Here is an 18775-nt window from a genome sequence, read left to right as displayed (position 1 = left end):
ACATGTTTTTTTTTTGTGTGTGAGAGAGAGTGTGTGTGTTTGGCCATTATTCTTTCTTTAGAGCAAAAAAAGCGTTTTTGCATTTAAAAGTGATCTGCATAAAAATCCAGTAATGTTGCACATTGAATGTATTTCTGCATTTAGTCGTTTAAACTATGAAGTAAATATGAATAATCTTCATAGCATATAAATGTATGTTCGTTTAGTTTTAAGTGTGCAGCATTTCACCACTTTATTAAGAAAAGAAGACGCAGAGAGCATTTATATAATAATGAGACTCGGTAGATATTGATGTTAATCAATGTTTGATATGCTGAACACGCATACATTTACGGTTTCACATTCATTTTGACGGGAAGGAGTAGTTTGCATAGTTCAAAATCCGGATCCAAAAAGATTATTTGCATGAATAATACCTGTAATTCTACATATTTCTACATATTCTAGGTCATGTAAACGGTCTACACGCGACATTTACACACACACACACACACACACACACACACACACACACACACACGCACACGCACACGCAAAGAGAGACACACAGACGCACGCGCGCTCCTGGCAATCACGTGATTTAAAAGAATCAGCTTGTCTAAACTGAAAGCAAAAGTAACAGCCGGGCGGATCACCTGAACAAGCGTGTGTTTTGTGTGTGTGCGCGCGCGCTCGTGTGTGCGCGTCTGTCAATTAATCCCGCATTGGCAACTGGAGTCAACATGTACGGTGTAACAGAGACAACATATCTGACCGTTTGATAGTGCGGCCCCGCCTCCCGGTACGATACGTGAACCGAAAGTAGGAATGTTTATTGTCGTGAAGCGCTGCGACCTGTGGAACCAGAACAAGCTGACTGGAAGCGCTCTACTGTTCGGACTCGCCAAGACTCTTCTTGACAGTCAAGTTGTTGCAAGTAAGTGAACTCTGTGTATCATTAATGCATATTTAACTAAGAGTTGGTTGGTTACGAACGTTTTTTGTGTGGCAGCAATGACACATGTCACTCCTTCATTCATCTGAATTCAAAAAGGTACAAAACTGTATCACGCAGAAACACAAATTGTTCTGTTTTGGACGCTCTTACTGTTTAGAACTTTAATTGGGGTTGTATCAGAATGTTATAAAGCAATTAATATATATATATATATATATATATATATATTTCCGTTAGGTGTGGACAACCTCTCCCAGTCTTATTAACTCCTATTTTTAGATTGATTTAGAACACTGATGCCCATGTAACTAACTACCATGTCACCTCATTCCCTAAGGTTCCAAATAACAGAAAATATTACTAATAGTAGATACAATTTGTTTTTTAGCACTTCTGCTGTGACGTTTGCCTACTTTTTGTTCTGAACTCTTGCATCAATATTTGGACACATTATCACAAGTTGTGAATTTTTTTTGTGATGTTTCTAAACTGCATTGTATCTCATATTAAACACTTACTATGAAGTTAATATATTCAGCCTTCATTTTCTGGGTTTTAACATCCAATTAGGGTCGACGGGTCAAAGCCATGTCCATGTACTGTTGTACTGCTTCAGGCTATACACCGTTCATCGAACGTGTAAACCTTCAAACTGAAAGTTCAACTTTGTAGTCTTTGTTTTATTACAAAGTGGAGCACAGACACTGCACTTTGTAATATTGTGAGCTGAGAAAAACAGGATCCTGGAGTTACACGATTTACTGTAAACTGATAACAGTTTTATGCAGACTTCCTCCTCATCAACCAAGTTTATAGGATTTGAGCTGAGATTGAAATGTTTGGTGAAGCAGCAAGATTACAACTCAGTGAGATAGTTATATGCATTTCTTAAAGTTTGAGGAAAGAGGCAAAGCAAAAGCAGACGTTAAGTCTCATAAGAAACATAATATAACATGAGATAAGATAAGATAAGATAATTATTTCTGCAGTGGGGAAATGTACACGATTACAGCAGCATTTAGTATAGTGCAAACAAGAGACATAGTAAAGAAAACAAGTATTATAAATAAGTAAATAAGTAATAAAACAGTAAAGTAAAAGTAAAAAATCCACAATAACTAAAATATTATAAATACAGACAGAATACTTTTTGTATTTCACAGTGTATTTATATTGCACAGATTTTTAGTGTTGTGTGGTCTACTGGGAGCATGGTGAAAGAAAGAACATAAAAATGTGTTGGAAGCGGTCCATCTTCTTGTAAAGCCCTATACTTTAAGTAATATGTTGAACTTTTGAGTTTATTTAAACAGCACGTCTCTAAACAAAACATGCTTTAAAACATATTAGCAAAAACAAGAAAGACTAACAGAAACTGAAAAACAAGGGACAGCAAACTATACTTATATATCCTTGTATACTTAAGTTTTTAAGACTTGTTGTTACGTGGCACTTTGTTACTTTATAAATAAACTTTAGTTACTTTTAGTGAAAACTAAAGAGTATTACATACTTGCATACTAACGTGTTGGAATACTTTTACACAAATAATCTTGTAGAGCGACACTCATTTTTTTTCTTTCATTGTCTCGCTTGACTGCAAAGTGAAAGTGTTCCGTCTATCATGTTACAGCCGCCCTGCTCAGTGATTGATGATACAAAAACATGTGGTTTATTGTCAGTTACATGACCTAATACACACACCCACACACACACACAGACTTGTGTGTGTGTGTGGGTGTGTGTGTGTGTTAATTAGACACAATTAGGACAATTAGTCCAGTATGCAGTGAGGTTAAAGGGCCTTAAAGTGATATTTTTATAGTAACGTTGAGTCGAATGATAAAAATGGGAAAACAATGGGAAAGAGGTCGCTCATTGTGATGAACCTTTAGAGAGTAATCAACTGAATCTGCAGCTCCTCTCAGCTTTATACAGATTTATAGTGAGCTCATTGTTAAGGTGTCCGGCCCACAACTTAAAAAACCCACAGAACACGTTCAGACAAAGTTAACGTCTCAGCATATTTAGCAGCTAAAGAGCCAATTATAATTATAATTTCCCTTATAATTATATACATTTTTCACACACCAGCATACTTAGCCGAAACAACTGCTGTCACTCTTCCACAGGCAGCAAAATATATTGTTCGCCATTAAGGGCGCTGTGGTCGGAGCTAGTTTTCTTAAGTGTATTGAGAGGGAACCCTATATGATTATAACTTTATAACACAACGATTACTATAACCCACAACTAACGATCTTTAACAGGACAAAACACAACGACACAACAGTTTGTGACACATAAACAATTTGTAACACTAATAATTTTACATTTATAAAATCACACCGCCGAACGGCATGCTGGGTACAGCGAGAGGCTCCGTCGCTACAGTAACGTTACATTAAAGAACAGAACAGAGCGATGCAGGATGAACAAAGACAGACCGGAGATGCACCGATAGAGTCTGTGCCCAAGAGAGGAGCTGTGTCCGCTGTTTGGAAGTGTTTTGGTTTTAAAAAATCTGACGTCCGAAAGATTATATATTGCAAAGTTTGTCGAGCCACTGTTGTTGCCGCTGGTGGTAGCACGAGCAACTTACTCCATCACCTCAGCACAAAACATGTGTTGGAATACCAAGAGTGTGATTACGGTCGTCAACCGGTAACGTTAGCGCGAGTGAAACGGTGAAGCCAAAGGGTCAGACATCGCTTGAAGAGGCATTTGCGCGATGCACTGCATATGACAAGAAAAGCAAGCGGCGGAGCGGCATTACGAACGCAATAACGATCCAGCCATGCAAAGACATGGTCCCGCTACAGACAGTCGAGAAAGACGGGTTCAGGGGCCTAAATACTTCAGCCAAACTGCTATCCCAACATTATACGAACAAACGAGCACACCCTATAGTAAGCAAAGCCTTTATACATGATGACATTAAATGTTTTTATATTCTATGTACTCCTGAGAGTAAGCCATTATAAACCTATATAAAAAAATGAAATGTATACACACAATAAATTAAACTATGTACACAATTCAGAAACGTAGCATGTTAGTATAACATTTCTTTCTCAGCTTTCTCAAACGTCCGACTGGTAAACTCTGAGAACAATTACTTCGAATTCAACTACAACTGAAATTATTAAAAGATGAATATTTTCTGAATTCCTGACCTGCTCTGGGACAGTAAACTGAATATCTTTGAGTTGTGGACAAAACAAGACATTTGAGGACATCATCTTGGTATTCAGGAAACACTGATACTCACTTTGTGACATTTTATAGACCGAACAACTGAGAAAATAATCAACAGCTTAATCCACAGTGAGAATCATCTTTAGTCGCAGCCCTAAACACAAATGAATGATAATGTTGCTCTGTAACCGCTGGATGTGTAAATAAGCAACTGTTTATTTGTCAATGTTGTGTTCACAACTGGTTTCTGCTGCCCCCTAGTGGCCAGAAATACCATTAGGCCTATTGCAAATCTATTGTGATGATTAAGGTGAAATGCAGTTGAGTGAAATAAAACATTTTGACTGATTGTTCTCCTTTTTGTATTTCAGCTCATCACATTCTTCAGTGGCAATCCGTCAAGGACAGATGGCTGAACAGATCCTACATCTGCTCCCCTCCAGAAGTTTGTGATGAAGTTCATAAATCTTGATTCAATTGTCAAGCTGTTGTTTAAAGCAACATGGAGTCTGAAAGAGGACTGAGCAGCAGATGACCGGCCAGAAAGTGGTCAGTGATGGAGGATCTGCCAGTGAAAAGTGGAGGAACTGGTGCAACAGGTGGACAAGAGGAGGATTTTCCTTTCTAGGATGGTCAGAGACAATCTTGATAGAACAGTAGTACCGAGCAGAAAACAGAACGGCGCAGCGGAGACGCAGAACCAAAGTCGACTCCCCGAGGAACCTGCGGGACCAGAACGAGTCCAGAGCCCAGAGAATGTTCAACCAGAGAGCCAAGAGCCCACAGAGAGTCAGCTAGATTTACTGCACTGGAAAAAACTGAACTTACATGAAGAACCTGAAACCTGGAGCCAGGTTAGCACTTAACGTTTGCTCAGTTTGTGGATTTTATTGTTTTGGGAGATTTGTGTTTTTTAAACAGCGCACAGATGGCTGGAGCGAAACAAAGTCTGAAATCAAACACCAGGATTTTTTTCTCAAATTTTACATCCATTGATGGAAGAAGTACTCAGATCCTTTACTAAAAGTAAACATAAATACGCAACAGTGTATATAATGCTCTGCATTCCCAATTGTACTGAAGTAAAAGTACATCAGTAGGCTATAAGCTTCAGAATATGAAAAATGAAAGTACCAAAAGTAAAAGTACTCTTTATGCAGAATGGAATGAGTGAAGTTAATGTGTAAGCATCACTTTGATGTTGCAGCTGGTAAAGGTGGAACTAATATTAACCCCTTCATATATATTTGACACTATTTTAAAAACATCGTTATGAGATTGTCTTTTTATCAGTGACAGATAATGGACTTCACATGTTTGAGCCAAACATTACATAACAACAACAACAATAATTAATTATACTATATTATTATATTTGGTATTATGCAGTGTTTTTTTCTGTATGAGTTCCACCACACACAAAATCTGTGGTTATCACTGCGTCATTGTTTTGAAGCTTAATTTGGAGAAGTCAAATACCTGAGTTAACCTTTGGACTTTGACTTTTTATACTGAACACAGGACACATAATCTGCAAGTTTCTATTACAAAGCGTCTAAAACACTGCAGAGCATTACTGTTGTATTCTTACATTACTTTTATTCATACACTATAGCATCTCTAAAAATATTGTTAAGAATACATTTTATAGATATATATAAACTTTGGTAGGATGACTTAGACTCAACCCGTAAACATTTGTTTAACTCTGCCTCCTCTGTGACTGTTGTTGGCAATAACTTTATTTATGTTATTTATTTCTAATAAATTCTCTGCTGCAGCCAATCAATGGAGCTGATGCTGAGAGTTTCCCCACGCACCTCCGTCCATTCAGCAGCGCAGCAGAGTACAAACTAGTGAAATGCACCTACCAGCAGCTCCAACACAGTGGTTACTACTGGGGGTCGATGACCATGGAGGAGGCACACGAAATACTCACACGGGCACAGCTGGGTACCTTCCTCATCAGGTAAATCTACCACTACAAGGTTTTGTTTTATCTGTTGTTTTTGTCTGCAACTTGTTACGCTGTTCTCTTGCACAGGTGTCATTCTCAGAAGTGGATTCAAACCTTAATGAGCGACACCCAGTGCAGCTTGTTTATCATAACATATGTACAAAGCATTTATATCTTGCAGTATTTATATTTGTCACAACTTTTGATGAATCCTAACAGCTAAGTCTGATTCTAAAATGATCTATTGTGTGTTTACTAATATATTATTATTTTAGTCAAATAAATTCCTAAGACATGGACATGCATATGTAGATATAGTCCTCCTGTACCCTTTTCTCTTTACTGCATGCTTAATAAAATGCATTATATAAGATAATAAACCACATTAGGTGTGCATAAAGTGACTATAAATGCATGCTGCTGTGTTGTTACAGAGACAGCGGCCAGCCAGATGTTTTCTTCACTCTGAGTTACCAAAGCGACGACGGCTCGACCAGTGTTCGTGTCCAGCTGAACAACCTGCTCTTCAGTCTGTGCGGCAGCCACAGGACTTTTGCGTCACTTTTCGCTCTGCTCACTTATTACACCGGCTCATCCTGTAAACTGACATCGCCCTATCGCAAGCAGCGTCCGGAGCGCCTGAAGCAGATGTGCAGGAGGGCTCTCATGGGCTCATATGGAGCAGAACATATAAGCACCTTACCTGGGCTCAGCACTCAAGTCAAAGACTATGTTCACGCGTACCCTTGTTGTATATAGACGCCTGTGTGGACAGAGTGTCTGTCGCTGTATCAAGATGTTTGTATTCTAAGTTAAAGAACTATTCTGTTTTTGTGTTATTTTTATATTTAGAAATATCACAATCACAGCTTGAGTATTTGATCTGCAAGTTGTGGAAGGCTTATTTGCACACATTATCATTATGTTTTACAGAATACCCATGGTACACGTTATCATTTTTTGATGACTAACCACAAGCATATCCTGTGTAACAGCTGCATCACTGCCTGCATACACTGATATGTATCAGTTGTAACATCTGCTGCTGTTTGAAACTGCATTAATTGATGGTTGGCCATGAGGGGGGGCATCAAAAGAAGCTGACATATCACCAGCTCATCATGTTATGGTTGAAATAATAGCAAACAGCTATTTGTTTCTAGCCACTAAGGAATCCGATTCTAATATTTTCTCTACTTTTACTCTGTTTTGAATAGAAGCCTTGAGCCGCCGTGATTGCAATTATGTTTTTAATCCTGTTATCTCGAGATTATGAATTAATTATCTCGTTATCTCAGGACAAAAGAGTTGTTTTCTGGTCATAACGGGTTAATTATCTCATTATCTTGGGAAGACACTAGGTCTGTTTCTCTGGATAATTGGACAAATACCCAATTTTCATGAGAAAGCAACAAGTTGTTTTTTTTTTTAGATAAGTTATGGATGAACCCTAAAATGATTTATCCAGCTAACGTGCATGTCTCATTCAGTATTTAGTAAACAATATCAACAGGATACTGAAATATACAGGCCTCTATTGAATGAAGGTATCAGAAGATTTAGTTTCTCGAAATAGGTAACGACCCTTTCACATGACATAGCCTTTTGATTCAGTTCTTACATTGATTAATGCAGTTTTAAACCAATAAACTATTCATCATTTGAACTCAGTTAACATGTGTATTTACTTTCTTCAGTCCTATGGAACAACAGACAATTGTACAAAAGTGTGATGCAAATGCAAAATGTTGTTCATGTTGAATGAATTAAAATATTAAGTTGACAACTATAATGCATGTGAACCCAAGGCTGAACTACTGACCAGGCAAAGCAGGAAACTGCCCCTGGAATAAAATCCTGCTACACATCAGCCTGATAATATTTTCACTGTGTTAGCATGCTGACATTAGCACTGAGCTCAAAGCACCGCTATATACAGCCTCATAGAGCAGCTAGTATGTAAACTCAAAGTCTGTATAATAAACGTATCTTTACAGAATACTGTTTTTGTAGTCGGTGCACCAGAAATCCGCATTCTTTATTGTTTTATACAAACAGGAAACTACACAGTAAGTGCGCCGTTGGACGTCAATCAAAGTGTTCCAATTAAACCTCACAAAGAGTAAACAATATTTTATTTTTCAAGATCTTCCTGGAGACGTCTTTTCTTTTGCAGCTCCTCTATTTCAGCACTCTTATAATCAAGCCTTTTCTTAGTGCTACGTATATGCATGCAGACTTTTTGAGTATATTTTTATCATTTTACAGTGCAAACACTATACTCAAAAGCTGTATGGCATTGTGATACAGCTCTATGCTTTTTATTCTCTCATACATTTCTGCTTAACTTTAACCGAAGTAAATTGGTGTGGGGGGGCTGAAGAGGGGCCCCCAGAGTGGGTTAATCCGGCGGTGTATGAAGCTGACTGTCAACTGAAAAACTATCTGCCATTCTAAGCAGCTATGTGTCAATACACAAATATAAAGCTTGCACATACACACAGTTTGATTGAGTACCAGTCTTCTGTCATCTGTTCCATTTCCTGTCCTAAATCTGACTGCCAGTGGCCCCTTTAGTCTAAATTAGCCCTGCATCAGGGACACACACACACACGCACATACACACACTTTTCCTGTCCTCGAATTTTCCCTGCCTCATTAACCTTAAACAATGTTGACGTGAAACCATCACCACTGTGACACACATTGAGGCGAGATCAGTTTATTTGTGTAGCACTTTAAAACAATAAAGTGCTTTACATTATACATAGATAGATTAATTAAAAACTATATATTAAAGTAACATAAAATACACACGCAAGGAGGATTTAAAGAGAAGAAAGAATCATTGGAATGAAACAAAAATAAAGTGGAGAATAAAAAATAGGCTACAGTGCAAGATATGAATGAATATTGCCAGATTTATTTTGTGAGGGACAGTGTTATAGATCAGATTTGTCCATCTATCTGAGTGACGGTGCTGAGTGTCTGGGTCTGCGCGATCCCGTACTCTCCCACCCACTGTCCCGCGCACTGATTGCACCTCTTGCACGCGACTGAGTACAATTTTATTATGTCAAACGACCTCTCCTGACTTGTCCGCCCGAACGCGCGCGGGGACACGCAGACTGGGATTACAACCACTGGAGTGGCGCGCGCACGAGTAGCTCGTGTTTATGTAATGCCATATGTGACTGTGAATGCGTGTGTATGTGTGTGTGTGCACGCTGGAGTTGGCGCGAGCTGGTCCAGCATCGCAGCGGCGACAGCGGTCACACGTTAAACATCAGCGACCCGTGCGTGTTATTCTGCAGGATTGAGGGCTCGTGAGATTTCAGGGGGTGCGGATTTGACCCAGCATATAGGAGGGCGCTCGAGCTCCACCGCACGCACGCACGCACGTAGACCCTGTGAAATCGTCACGCGGATAGAATCAGTGGAATCTGTCGCTGAGTGTGTTCCTGTGCGGCCGGAGAGCATCTTTTTGCAGAGAGCGAGGTCCGGTCGGTCCGGTCGGTCGGTAGGCTACCACCGCGAGGAGGGGGCGGGGAGGCACAGCGGGAAGAGCGCTGGACTCCTGGCCGAATTGGAGCATCCCACTCCCGGCAGCATCAACCCTTCCGCGCCTCAGCTCCAGCGGGAGGCCCGGAGCGGCGGCAGGATGTAGCAGCGGATTAGCGGAGGAGAGAGGGGCGCTCAGAGGAAGAGAGCGGCACCGAGAGGACCGAGGCGGGACGGAGGGGACATGGGGAAGGACCAGGAGCTGCTTCAGGCCGTGAAGACCGAGGACTTGCTGACAGCTCAGCGGCTTCTACAGAGACCTCGGCCAGGGAAAGCCAGTCAGTATCCCTCCATCCTCCTGTCACACACACACGCGCGCACACACGCACACCCGTCATTACGAGGTCAGGACAGTGCAGGCTAAATCGGATGTGATGCCATTTATCCTAAATGATGTACTATGTTTGTGTCTGCGTATGTGTGTGTGTGTGTCTTTTCCCTGCAGGCATAGGTGTATTTGTGTGTGTGTGTTTGTGCTATGACGTTGCATGTGTGATAGTGATGACGTTGCACATGTGTGAGAACAGTCATCAGAACGAATTTAGAAATTGGGAGGATGCTTGTCACCCATTTTCCACCATTGACCGTTTGTGTGTGTGTTTCTGCATGAATGCACAAAAATGTGTGTATGTGAGCACACCAGAGAGGATGTGTGTATTAGTGTGTGTGTGTGTGTGTGTGTGTGTGTGTGTGTGTGAGGTGGAAGTACACAGAGGTCCTACACTGCTCTTGGTACATGGGGGATTAGTGGTGTGTGAAGATGCCAGATGTTAGTGGTAATAATGTGATGATCGTTCGAGTACACGTGCAGACTTGTGCACGAATGTGACGCTCATGTATGTGTGTGTGTGTGTGACGTGGATTCAGCTGGGGCTTGAGGTGATAATTAGATTTCAATTACAGCCTTGAAACTGCTCTCCTCCTCTCCCATTTCATCACCAGGCCACTCTTGATTCTCTGCTCTGAATTTATCTCCTCCTCACTACTCCTCTCCTCCTGTTTCCTCTCCTCTCCCCTCCTGTTGCCTCCTCTTCTCTCAATTACTCTCTCCTGCCTCCTCTTTTCCTTTCCTCCTCTTTCCTCCAATTTCCTTTCACATCTTCCCCTGTTTTCCTCTCTTGTCCTAACTTTCTCTACTGTATCTTATTTAACATATCTTCCTCTCCTCTATCCTTGTCTTGTTTCATATTATCTCTTTTATCCTTGTCTCCTTTCCTACCCTCCCCTCTCCCCTCCTCTTGTTTCCTTTCCTCTCCTCTCCTCCATCCTTGTCTCTTCATCTCACCTCTATCTTTGTCTCATCTCCTCTTCCCTCCTGTCCTCTCGTCTTCTCTATCCTTGTATCCTCTCCTCTTATCTGTTCTATCCTGTCTATTCTCCTCCTCCCTCTCCTCACCCATTGTTTCCTCTCCTCTATCCTTGTCTCCTATTCTCACCTCTTTCCTTGTCTCCTCTCATCTCATCTCCTCTTCTCCTCCCCCCTTGCTCCTCTATCCTTGTCACCTCTCCCCTTCCCTCCTTTTCTATCTCCTATAGTCTCCTGTCCTCTCCTCTATCCATGTCTCATCTTCACCTCCATCATTGTCTCATCTCCTCTCCTCTCCTCTCCTTCCCTCCCCTCTATCATTGTCTCCCCTCTTCTCTTCTCTTCTCCTCCTCCCTCCACTCCTCTAGTATTGTCCCCTTTCTCTTCCTCTCCTCCTTCCTCCTTGCTCCTCTATCCTTGTCACCCCTTCCCTCCTCTCCTATCTCCTCTCTCCTGTCCTCTCCTCTATCATTGTCTCCTCTTCACCTCTATCATTGTTTCATCTCCTCTCCCCTCCACTCCTCTCCTTCCCTCCCCTCTATCCTTGTCTCCCCTCTTCTCTTCTCCTCCTCCCTCCACTCCTCCAGTATTGTCCCCTCTCTCTTCCTCTCCTGTCCTCTCCTCTCCTCTCCTTCTCCTTTATTCTCCTCTCCTTGTCTCCTCTCGTGTGTTTGTCTCTGGACATTCCAGCAGTGCCATGAAAAAGAAAAATGCTTCTCCTCAAATGCCAGAACAGATCAGCTCTGAGTGCTCAGTCCACTGCACACTGACAAAGAGAAAGGGGGAGGTGGGTGGAGGGTGAGGGACATGAGGGGTGAGGAGGAGGGCTAGAATGGGAGCGAAAAAGAGTGAGAGTGCAGAACAGAAGGAGGGAAAGAGGGAGATATGAGTACAGGGATGTAAAGAGACAGGAAGTGATGGAGAGAGGTTCAAGGGTGAGTTGTGGAAGGTGTGTGTGCATCAGAGAGAGTGTGTGTGTGTGTGTGTGTGTGTGTGTGTGTGTGTGTGTGTGTGTGTGTGTGTGTGTGTGTGTGTGTGTGTGTGCGTGTGTGCGTGTGTGTGTGTGTGTGTGTGTGTGAGTGACTGTTGAATTCAGGTTTATGTTTGAATAATTAAACAGGAAGCCGGGTTTCTCTGCTGGAGAATCACACACACACACACACACACAAACACCTTGCACGGAGACACACCTGACTCATCAGGTGTTAGTCATGTGCCTGGCTGCGTTTTTCATTATTAACAGTAATGATGTTCAGAGCAGCAGGTGAGAGGGAGTTGCCGTAGTGGTTGTTTGCTGTCAAACTGTCACAATTTGATGGAGGAGGGTTTAAGGATTTGAAGTGGCGGCGGGACAATGTGAGGCCACTTCACTTCACAGTCTTTCTTGGTCACTGCATGTCAGACAGTCACTTCTTCTCCAACTGATTACAGCAATAGTGCAACATTGGTGAGAACATCGATACCACTCTTCTTGTTTGTACGGTAAATCTCAAGCTGGAAGGGTTAGCGTAGCTTAGCATAACGACTGGAAACAGGGGGAAACAGTTAGCCTGGTTTTGTCTGAGGGTATCCAAATCTGCTTACCTGCAACTTCACAGCGCAGAACTTCAAATACTATTTGTGGGTTTTTTCCATCTTATTCATTTTTTCATTTTTCAAGGATGACAGGATTCCCCTGGTATTTCTGCCTTCCGAAGAAACAAATATGAAATAAAACAGTACAAAAAATGATTGCCTTTCTGAAGATTTGTGCACGTAGTAGCCTCCCAAAATGGCAGTCAATTCCAGCCCAGATACTTATACAGTGTATATATAAAATAGCGCAAAGGCGCAGTGGCAATATTGTCAAAATATGGCAAAAATAAGGTATAAATACGGCAGAAATCTGTGACAATACGCGGTAAATACAGCTTAAATACATGGGTGGCACCTCTACAAGAGAAAAGAAAGAGACCAAAAGCAACAATGTGTTCGTCCGTCTCTAAATACTTTCTGACGTCACCACCCTGTCTGTGTCTGTGAGCAATACGCTGCAGTTTATCAGGCTTTGGCTTCACAGACAATACTTGATAGAATGATCAATGCATTGTTGGTTTTGTACTTTTCGTGGGGTTCGTTGAAAATATTTATCTTAACTATTTATCACCAAACTTCTCCGTTAAGTTCATAGTCCTGCTGGAATCAATGCGCTCACTGATTCTGTGGATCAAAGTTTTAATGAATCACTTCAGACAGAGCGATGTTGAGTTTCTGGTTCACTTTAAAGTCGAGGACATTAGAAGACAAAGAAAGAAGTATTTCTAAACCAGCGGTTTCCTTATCTTTGGCTCAGTTGCAATAAAGCTTTTCATCTTAGAGATTTGAGAACATCCCTAACATATTTGTATCTCTTTAAAGTTGTAATACGCGACTGAAATGGGCACTAAGTCATTTGAAAGATGTATCTGCCTCTGTTGAAGATCAAGGAAGTGCTGAGCGTGTTCACAGCCAGTAGGACTGGTATTCCCACCACATCAAGTAAACAACTGTATCTGAACAGTATTGCAATAGACCAACAGTAAACCAGCTGAATTATTAAACACTCTTCCTTTTCATTTGTTTGTTTCTGAAACAAAGTAAAAGCCGGAAATCTCAGTTATCAGTGACTCATCAGCAGCGCAAGCAACCTTTATAATCCCCAACACGTACAGTGTAGTGTAGCCATGGGGCAGTGCAACTATTTTAAAAGTGAATCTATCATTTAAATCACCTTTTCAAGCAAAAACACCCAAAAGACAATGCAGTGGTTCCAGCTTCTCAAATATGAGTATTAGCTGTTGTTGAACTGAATATCTTTTGGTTTGGAGTAGTTAATAATGTGTCACCTTCGGCTCTGGGAAATCAGCATCAATCACAATTCTTATCACATTTTATAGACAAAATGATAATATTCAACAGATTAATCAACACCGAAAATAATGTGTAATTAATTGTGATTTCTTTCTTTCTGTCTGTGTGGCCACAAAGTGTAGAGGAAGGGTGTGACTAACAAGAAGGTGCGGCGTTTGAGAAACAAATTAATGGATTTTCAAATATTTTCAAATTGCCAGGTTCAAACAAAGTCCAGCTGAGGAAATCAAAATGTCACCATATATTTCTCCCACTGTTGTTGGTGGTGTGCTGGAAGGTAAAGAGGCCATTATGAATACAAAAGGGACTCCATGGGGACCACTGTCTTTCCTAAAATTGTATTCTTTCTGATATGTACAATAAAATGCAGAATAATACGATTTAAAATTTTCTTGAAGATATAATAATAATACAAACTACTATTACATAATTTCTAAATGTTTTATATCATAGAATTACAACATATCTGCGTATTGGTTTTCTTATCATTGCCCTTGCATTGCCTCGTCAACCTGTACTTCTGATGAAAGTGTGGTGTCGTTCCTGCACTATCAGCATATTGTGACCCTGAGTGCGGTCACTCGAACATATGTGTGCAGTCGTCTGGAAGGCGAGCGATGGAGTTTGTTTTAGGCTACACGTTACACTCAAACTCTAAATGCATGATGACAGGCGGAAGTCAGAGGGGAGGAAAACTGGACTTCAGAACATTTCTGGTATTGAGAACCCTTGAGAAACCCTCCACTTCACCTCTCCTGAGGTTTGTGAATCTGCTGCTGCTACACCGAAGGTGGCTTCGCCAGCAGCTACACCAGCTCTACCAGCTCTACCAAAACTGAAGGGTTTCAAATTAAAACCTGCATGATGACGAGTTCACGTCAAAATAAACCACAAATGAACTCTTAAATGGCTGCAATTTGTGGGAGATGCTGCTAGATGATATCATAGTAATCCCTGCCAAGTGATTGACTGTGAGAATGGCACATTGAGGGGTTACTATAGTAACAGGGGCTCGGTTGCAGTGTTATGCCTAAAATTATCATTTGCAAAAAAAACACGAAGAAGAAAAAAATTAACCCTGCTCCAAGGACACCATCAGAGAAACATTATGGTAATGCTCTTAAACAAACACCGTCAGAGAAGGAAATTACAACAAAAAAAAAAATTGAAGTAAAATGTGAAGTTAGTGAGAGTTTCAAGAGGAAAATCAGTTTGGAGAGGGATCACAGAGGTGGTTTTGGGTCAGAAGGGCGGAGTTATTAAGTGATGTCATGATTCAGACTCCGTGTAGTAAAATAAATGAATTTGAAAAAACAATAGTTGAACTAGAAGGAGCGCAGACCTCTGCCAAGGCCATGCCCTATATCTCAATGTTAATGAAAAATGATTTGTGTCTCCACTCAAAAATGTAATGGGTTCTTCCTTGGCCGAAGCTCCGCCCCTCCACCAAGTTTTATGAACATTGGGCGATGAGTTATTCTGTAATCAGACAGACAAACAAACCAGAGGTGATAATTGTGGGTGTTGGCTGTCGTGGCGCTGCCATACATTTGTGGTCGGGGAGGCGGAGTCATGTGGCTCTCTGATGGTGATGGTGACACAGACATCTGCACTCATTGATTCATCTGCTGTGGGAGGGGGGGGGATGATTCCGTATTTTTAATCCAAGATAGATGCGGGGGGGGGGGGGACCTTCACGTGCACAAACACACACAAACACATGCAGCCGAATGATGTCAGCTGCAGAGTGTAAACAGAAAACAGCACAGCTACCAATCATCAGCACGCGCTCTTTAGCAAATTACAGCGAAAATTAGAGTGTGAGAGCAGGATGAGGGGATGAAGTGCAGAGAGAGCTGCAGAGAGAAGGAGAAGCTTTTCCCCAGATTACAGGACAGCTACAGATTACGGCCCGTGGATTATGAGGGTTTGACCAAAAAAAAAAAGAAGAAGTTGAGACAAACAAGCCGCTTTTTCTGTGTCCTTTTCTGAGGGTTGTGTGTTGGTTTTTGTGAGTGTGTTTGTGTGATTGTTCCTGCTGTCTGATTGCTTTATCTTTCGGATGCACATTCACATAATCACAGACACAGACGCACATTTACGCATCGACAGGATATGCACGCACCCAAACATACTAAGAATATACTTAACATACAGACAGTGAAAGTGGAATCAATCTTTCATCTAAATCTCAAGCATTTTTCCCAAAATACTACTCCCTCAAGTTTATTTGATGCTATACATTATTATATATTATTATTATTATTGAAATGCATCATTTAACAAAGATGTGTCTGGTGCATGATAATTGATTGACAGGTCTTTTAATAATAATTCATGTTTGGGGACGTGATAGATTTGTTAACATTAGTAACACCAGTGGGAAACAAGCCTATATTGTAATTATTATCACTTGAGAAACACACTAACTGTATATTTTTCTAAATGTTTAACATTTGTGGATATACTTCCAATTTATATGTTAAAAAAACTAAATGTTTTAATCCGCGTCACATCTCCTTGACCTCTGCTGCTGTTGTTGCAGTGACAAAAGTGTTGTTTGAGCTGTCACAGGTATGAAAGTGGAGCTGTCTACTTTACCAGCAGGAAACACATTATTATAATATGTACAAGGAGAGAGAATAATGACTGGATTCTGAATAGATTTAAATCTTGACTGTTTCTGTCATGAGTTTGTTTCTCCCTTTCTTCGCTCTCTCATTCTCTGCGTCTCTCTTCTCGGTTTCAGAGCTCCTCGGAGCAGCAAAGCGGGTGAACGTCAACATCCAGGATGCAGACGGGTGAGGGACTGCAGCTCCTCTGATTCATGTTCTCCTTGCTAATATTCCACATTGCCATCGTCGTTTTTTAAGGTTCACTTCACTCGTCTTCTGTTTTTCCCTGATTCTTTTTCCCTTCTTTCCCTCATTGTGTTCTAGTTTCTTTGCTTTCTTTCTGTCCTCTTGACATCATATCACACCTTTACATGTTTCATGAGTTTGTTATTCATTACAGTGTATTGTATAACTTTAGGAGTTTAATTGATATCACATTAGGTTTGCCCTGATTCAAGATATCAAAAATATGTCGTGGTGTTGTGGGACAACAGGGTTTTGTTGGATTATTTCAGGGAAATAGACTCTGTTGCAAACAAACGTTTATATTATTTACATGTTTTGTTTAGCAAGATAATGATTCTTGAAGCTTGAATGCGATCAGCAGAAGTAAAAGCCAACGTTAGGCCATAAGAGAACTACACCACGGGAACATGAGCGTCATCATGCGGCGAAGCTGTGAAGGCGGACTAGACGGCGTGATGGCGTTATAGTCTCATTTAGCCACTTGTCAGCAACCGCCACTTAAAAGTGTATTTGGATCTAATAACAAAACTTCAAAAATCTCGAGACAGACCTTATTTCAGGCATCTAACCATAAAAAAAAAACACTGACTTCGAGACAACAAAACCGAAAATGTAAAAAATGCTAAAAAAACCCAGAATTTCCGTTTTTTAGGACTCATTCCTGCAGCGCTCATAATTTAGGACAGTGGTTCCTAGCTTGGAGGTCAGACCCCCCGACGGGTTTACAAAATGTGCCTATAATCAATATTTTGATAGAATGGACTAAATGACAATGTGAAAACAATGTGAAAGGGGTCGCTCGTATTGATGAACCTACAGAATTATCACCCAAAAGTGCAGCTCCTCTCGGCTCTTTACAGAGCTTCATACTGACTTTCAGCTCATTGTTTAGCTGTCAGTCCGCAACGTTACTGTTTTGTTTCACTCTCAAAGCTCTCATAGCAGCAGGCAGTTTAAAAGACATTTGAATAACAAAAATAACAAAAAAAGTCAAAATAAATCAACTAGCTGGTAGCTATATCTTTCCCTTAGGAGTCGGTAGAGACAAAAAGCAGAGTTAAAAGAGTGAATATTTGACTTTACAAGTTCCCCATATCAACATAAAGTGTAACTTAAAGGACCAGTGTGTAGGATTCGGGGGATCTATTTGCAGGATGGAATATAATATTCATGATATGTTTTCTTTAGTGTATAATAACAATCAGCTCTATTGACCAAGTATCCGTGCACATGCAAGGAATTTGACTCAGTAGAAATAGAGAAGTAGAAATAGAAATAACAGCTGAGGACAAGGACAACAAAAGGACAGATAGAGGTAATAGGAAGGACTGTTAATCACCTAAAACTAAGAGTCAGTTGAGTGGTTTCTGTTCACAGAGTCCGCCATGTTGTAGTAGTTCATTGTGGACTGTAGTAGTAGCCCTGAAGCAACAAACCAACACTGGTTCTAGAGTGGACCGTTCACGTTTTTATGTTACCTGAAGTCCACCGTGGCTCTCTGACACACTTGGAAAGGGAAGTATGAGCCAACCTCTCCGCTAGATGCCACAAAATCCATCACTCTGGTCCTTTAACACCCTTTGATGATGTAGTTTGTGCTGACCTGCAGTGCTTTAACTTTTCCCCTTGCTGATGTGCTGTACCTGTTCACTCCAGGACCACGTAACATCAAAACTCCTTCAAGTCTCTTAGACTTTATTCTGTAGCTGACACACGGTTTGATCATCTGACTGATGAAGGCAAGCCAAAAGGACATAATCTCCTTCTGAGATCAATATACTCTATTAGCCATACACGCATTTTACACATTACGCTCATCTTAAATCTATCTTTGAAACATATATCCAGCTGAAGGCTGTAATTACATTATTTGGCTCTCAATTTGCTCAGAAATGTTCCCTTATCAACTCTGAATGTACAGCTATGGGTTTTGGCTATATTTAGACTGGTGAGTGGTTAAGCTTTTTATGTGCACATGCTTGGTTTGCGATTGTGTTCCATTCGGCACCATCAGATAACAAAGATCTTTTTATTCTGTTGATTGGAATCGGATAATTGGACTCAAC

General features: G+C 40.9%; 2 protein-coding genes across 2 annotated transcripts in view; both read left to right on the top strand.

The window, feature by feature from the left end:
* The first annotated feature begins 662 nt into the window (after positions 1–662).
* LOC306696177 (suppressor of cytokine signaling 1-like) lies at positions 663–8082 on the top strand. The gene is made up of 4 exons (XM_079159726.1): positions 663–916; positions 4507–4989; positions 5917–6104; positions 6527–8082. The coding sequence occupies exons 2-4, from the start codon at positions 4765–4767 to the stop codon at positions 6849–6851; spliced, it is 738 nt and encodes a 245-aa protein (XP_079015852.1). The 5' UTR covers positions 663–916; positions 4507–4764; the 3' UTR covers positions 6852–8082.
* A 1755-nt stretch (positions 8083–9837) lies between these two features.
* Positions 9838–18775, top strand: part of LOC306696549 (caskin-1-like) — a gene marked incomplete at its 5' end in the record, with an annotated part of 29543 nt that continues 20605 nt past the window's right edge. Inside the window, 2 exons of the mRNA XM_079160203.1 lie at positions 9838–9931; positions 16598–16649. Coding sequence (XP_079016329.1) covers positions 9838–9931; positions 16598–16649 — 146 coding nt within the window. The remainder of the gene's footprint in view (positions 9932–16597; positions 16650–18775) is intronic.

This window comes from Pholis gunnellus (genome assembly GCF_910591455.1).
Source record: "Pholis gunnellus genome assembly, chromosome: 5".
Classification (NCBI taxonomy): Eukaryota; Metazoa; Chordata; class Actinopteri; order Perciformes; family Pholidae; genus Pholis; species Pholis gunnellus.
This window is presented reverse-complemented; position numbering and strand designations above follow the sequence as displayed.

Coding starts and splice junctions, on each gene's coding strand:
- LOC306696177 (XM_079159726.1), top strand. CDS start 4,765: ATGGTCAGAGACAATCTTGATAGAACAGTAGTACCGAGCAGAAAACAG. Junction 4,990..5,916: donor AACCTGAAACCTGGAGCCAG/GTTAGCACTTAA, acceptor TCTCTGCTGCAG/CCAATCAATGGAGCTGATGC. Junction 6,105..6,526: donor CTGGGTACCTTCCTCATCAG/GTAAATCTACCA, acceptor GTGTTGTTACAG/AGACAGCGGCCAGCCAGATG.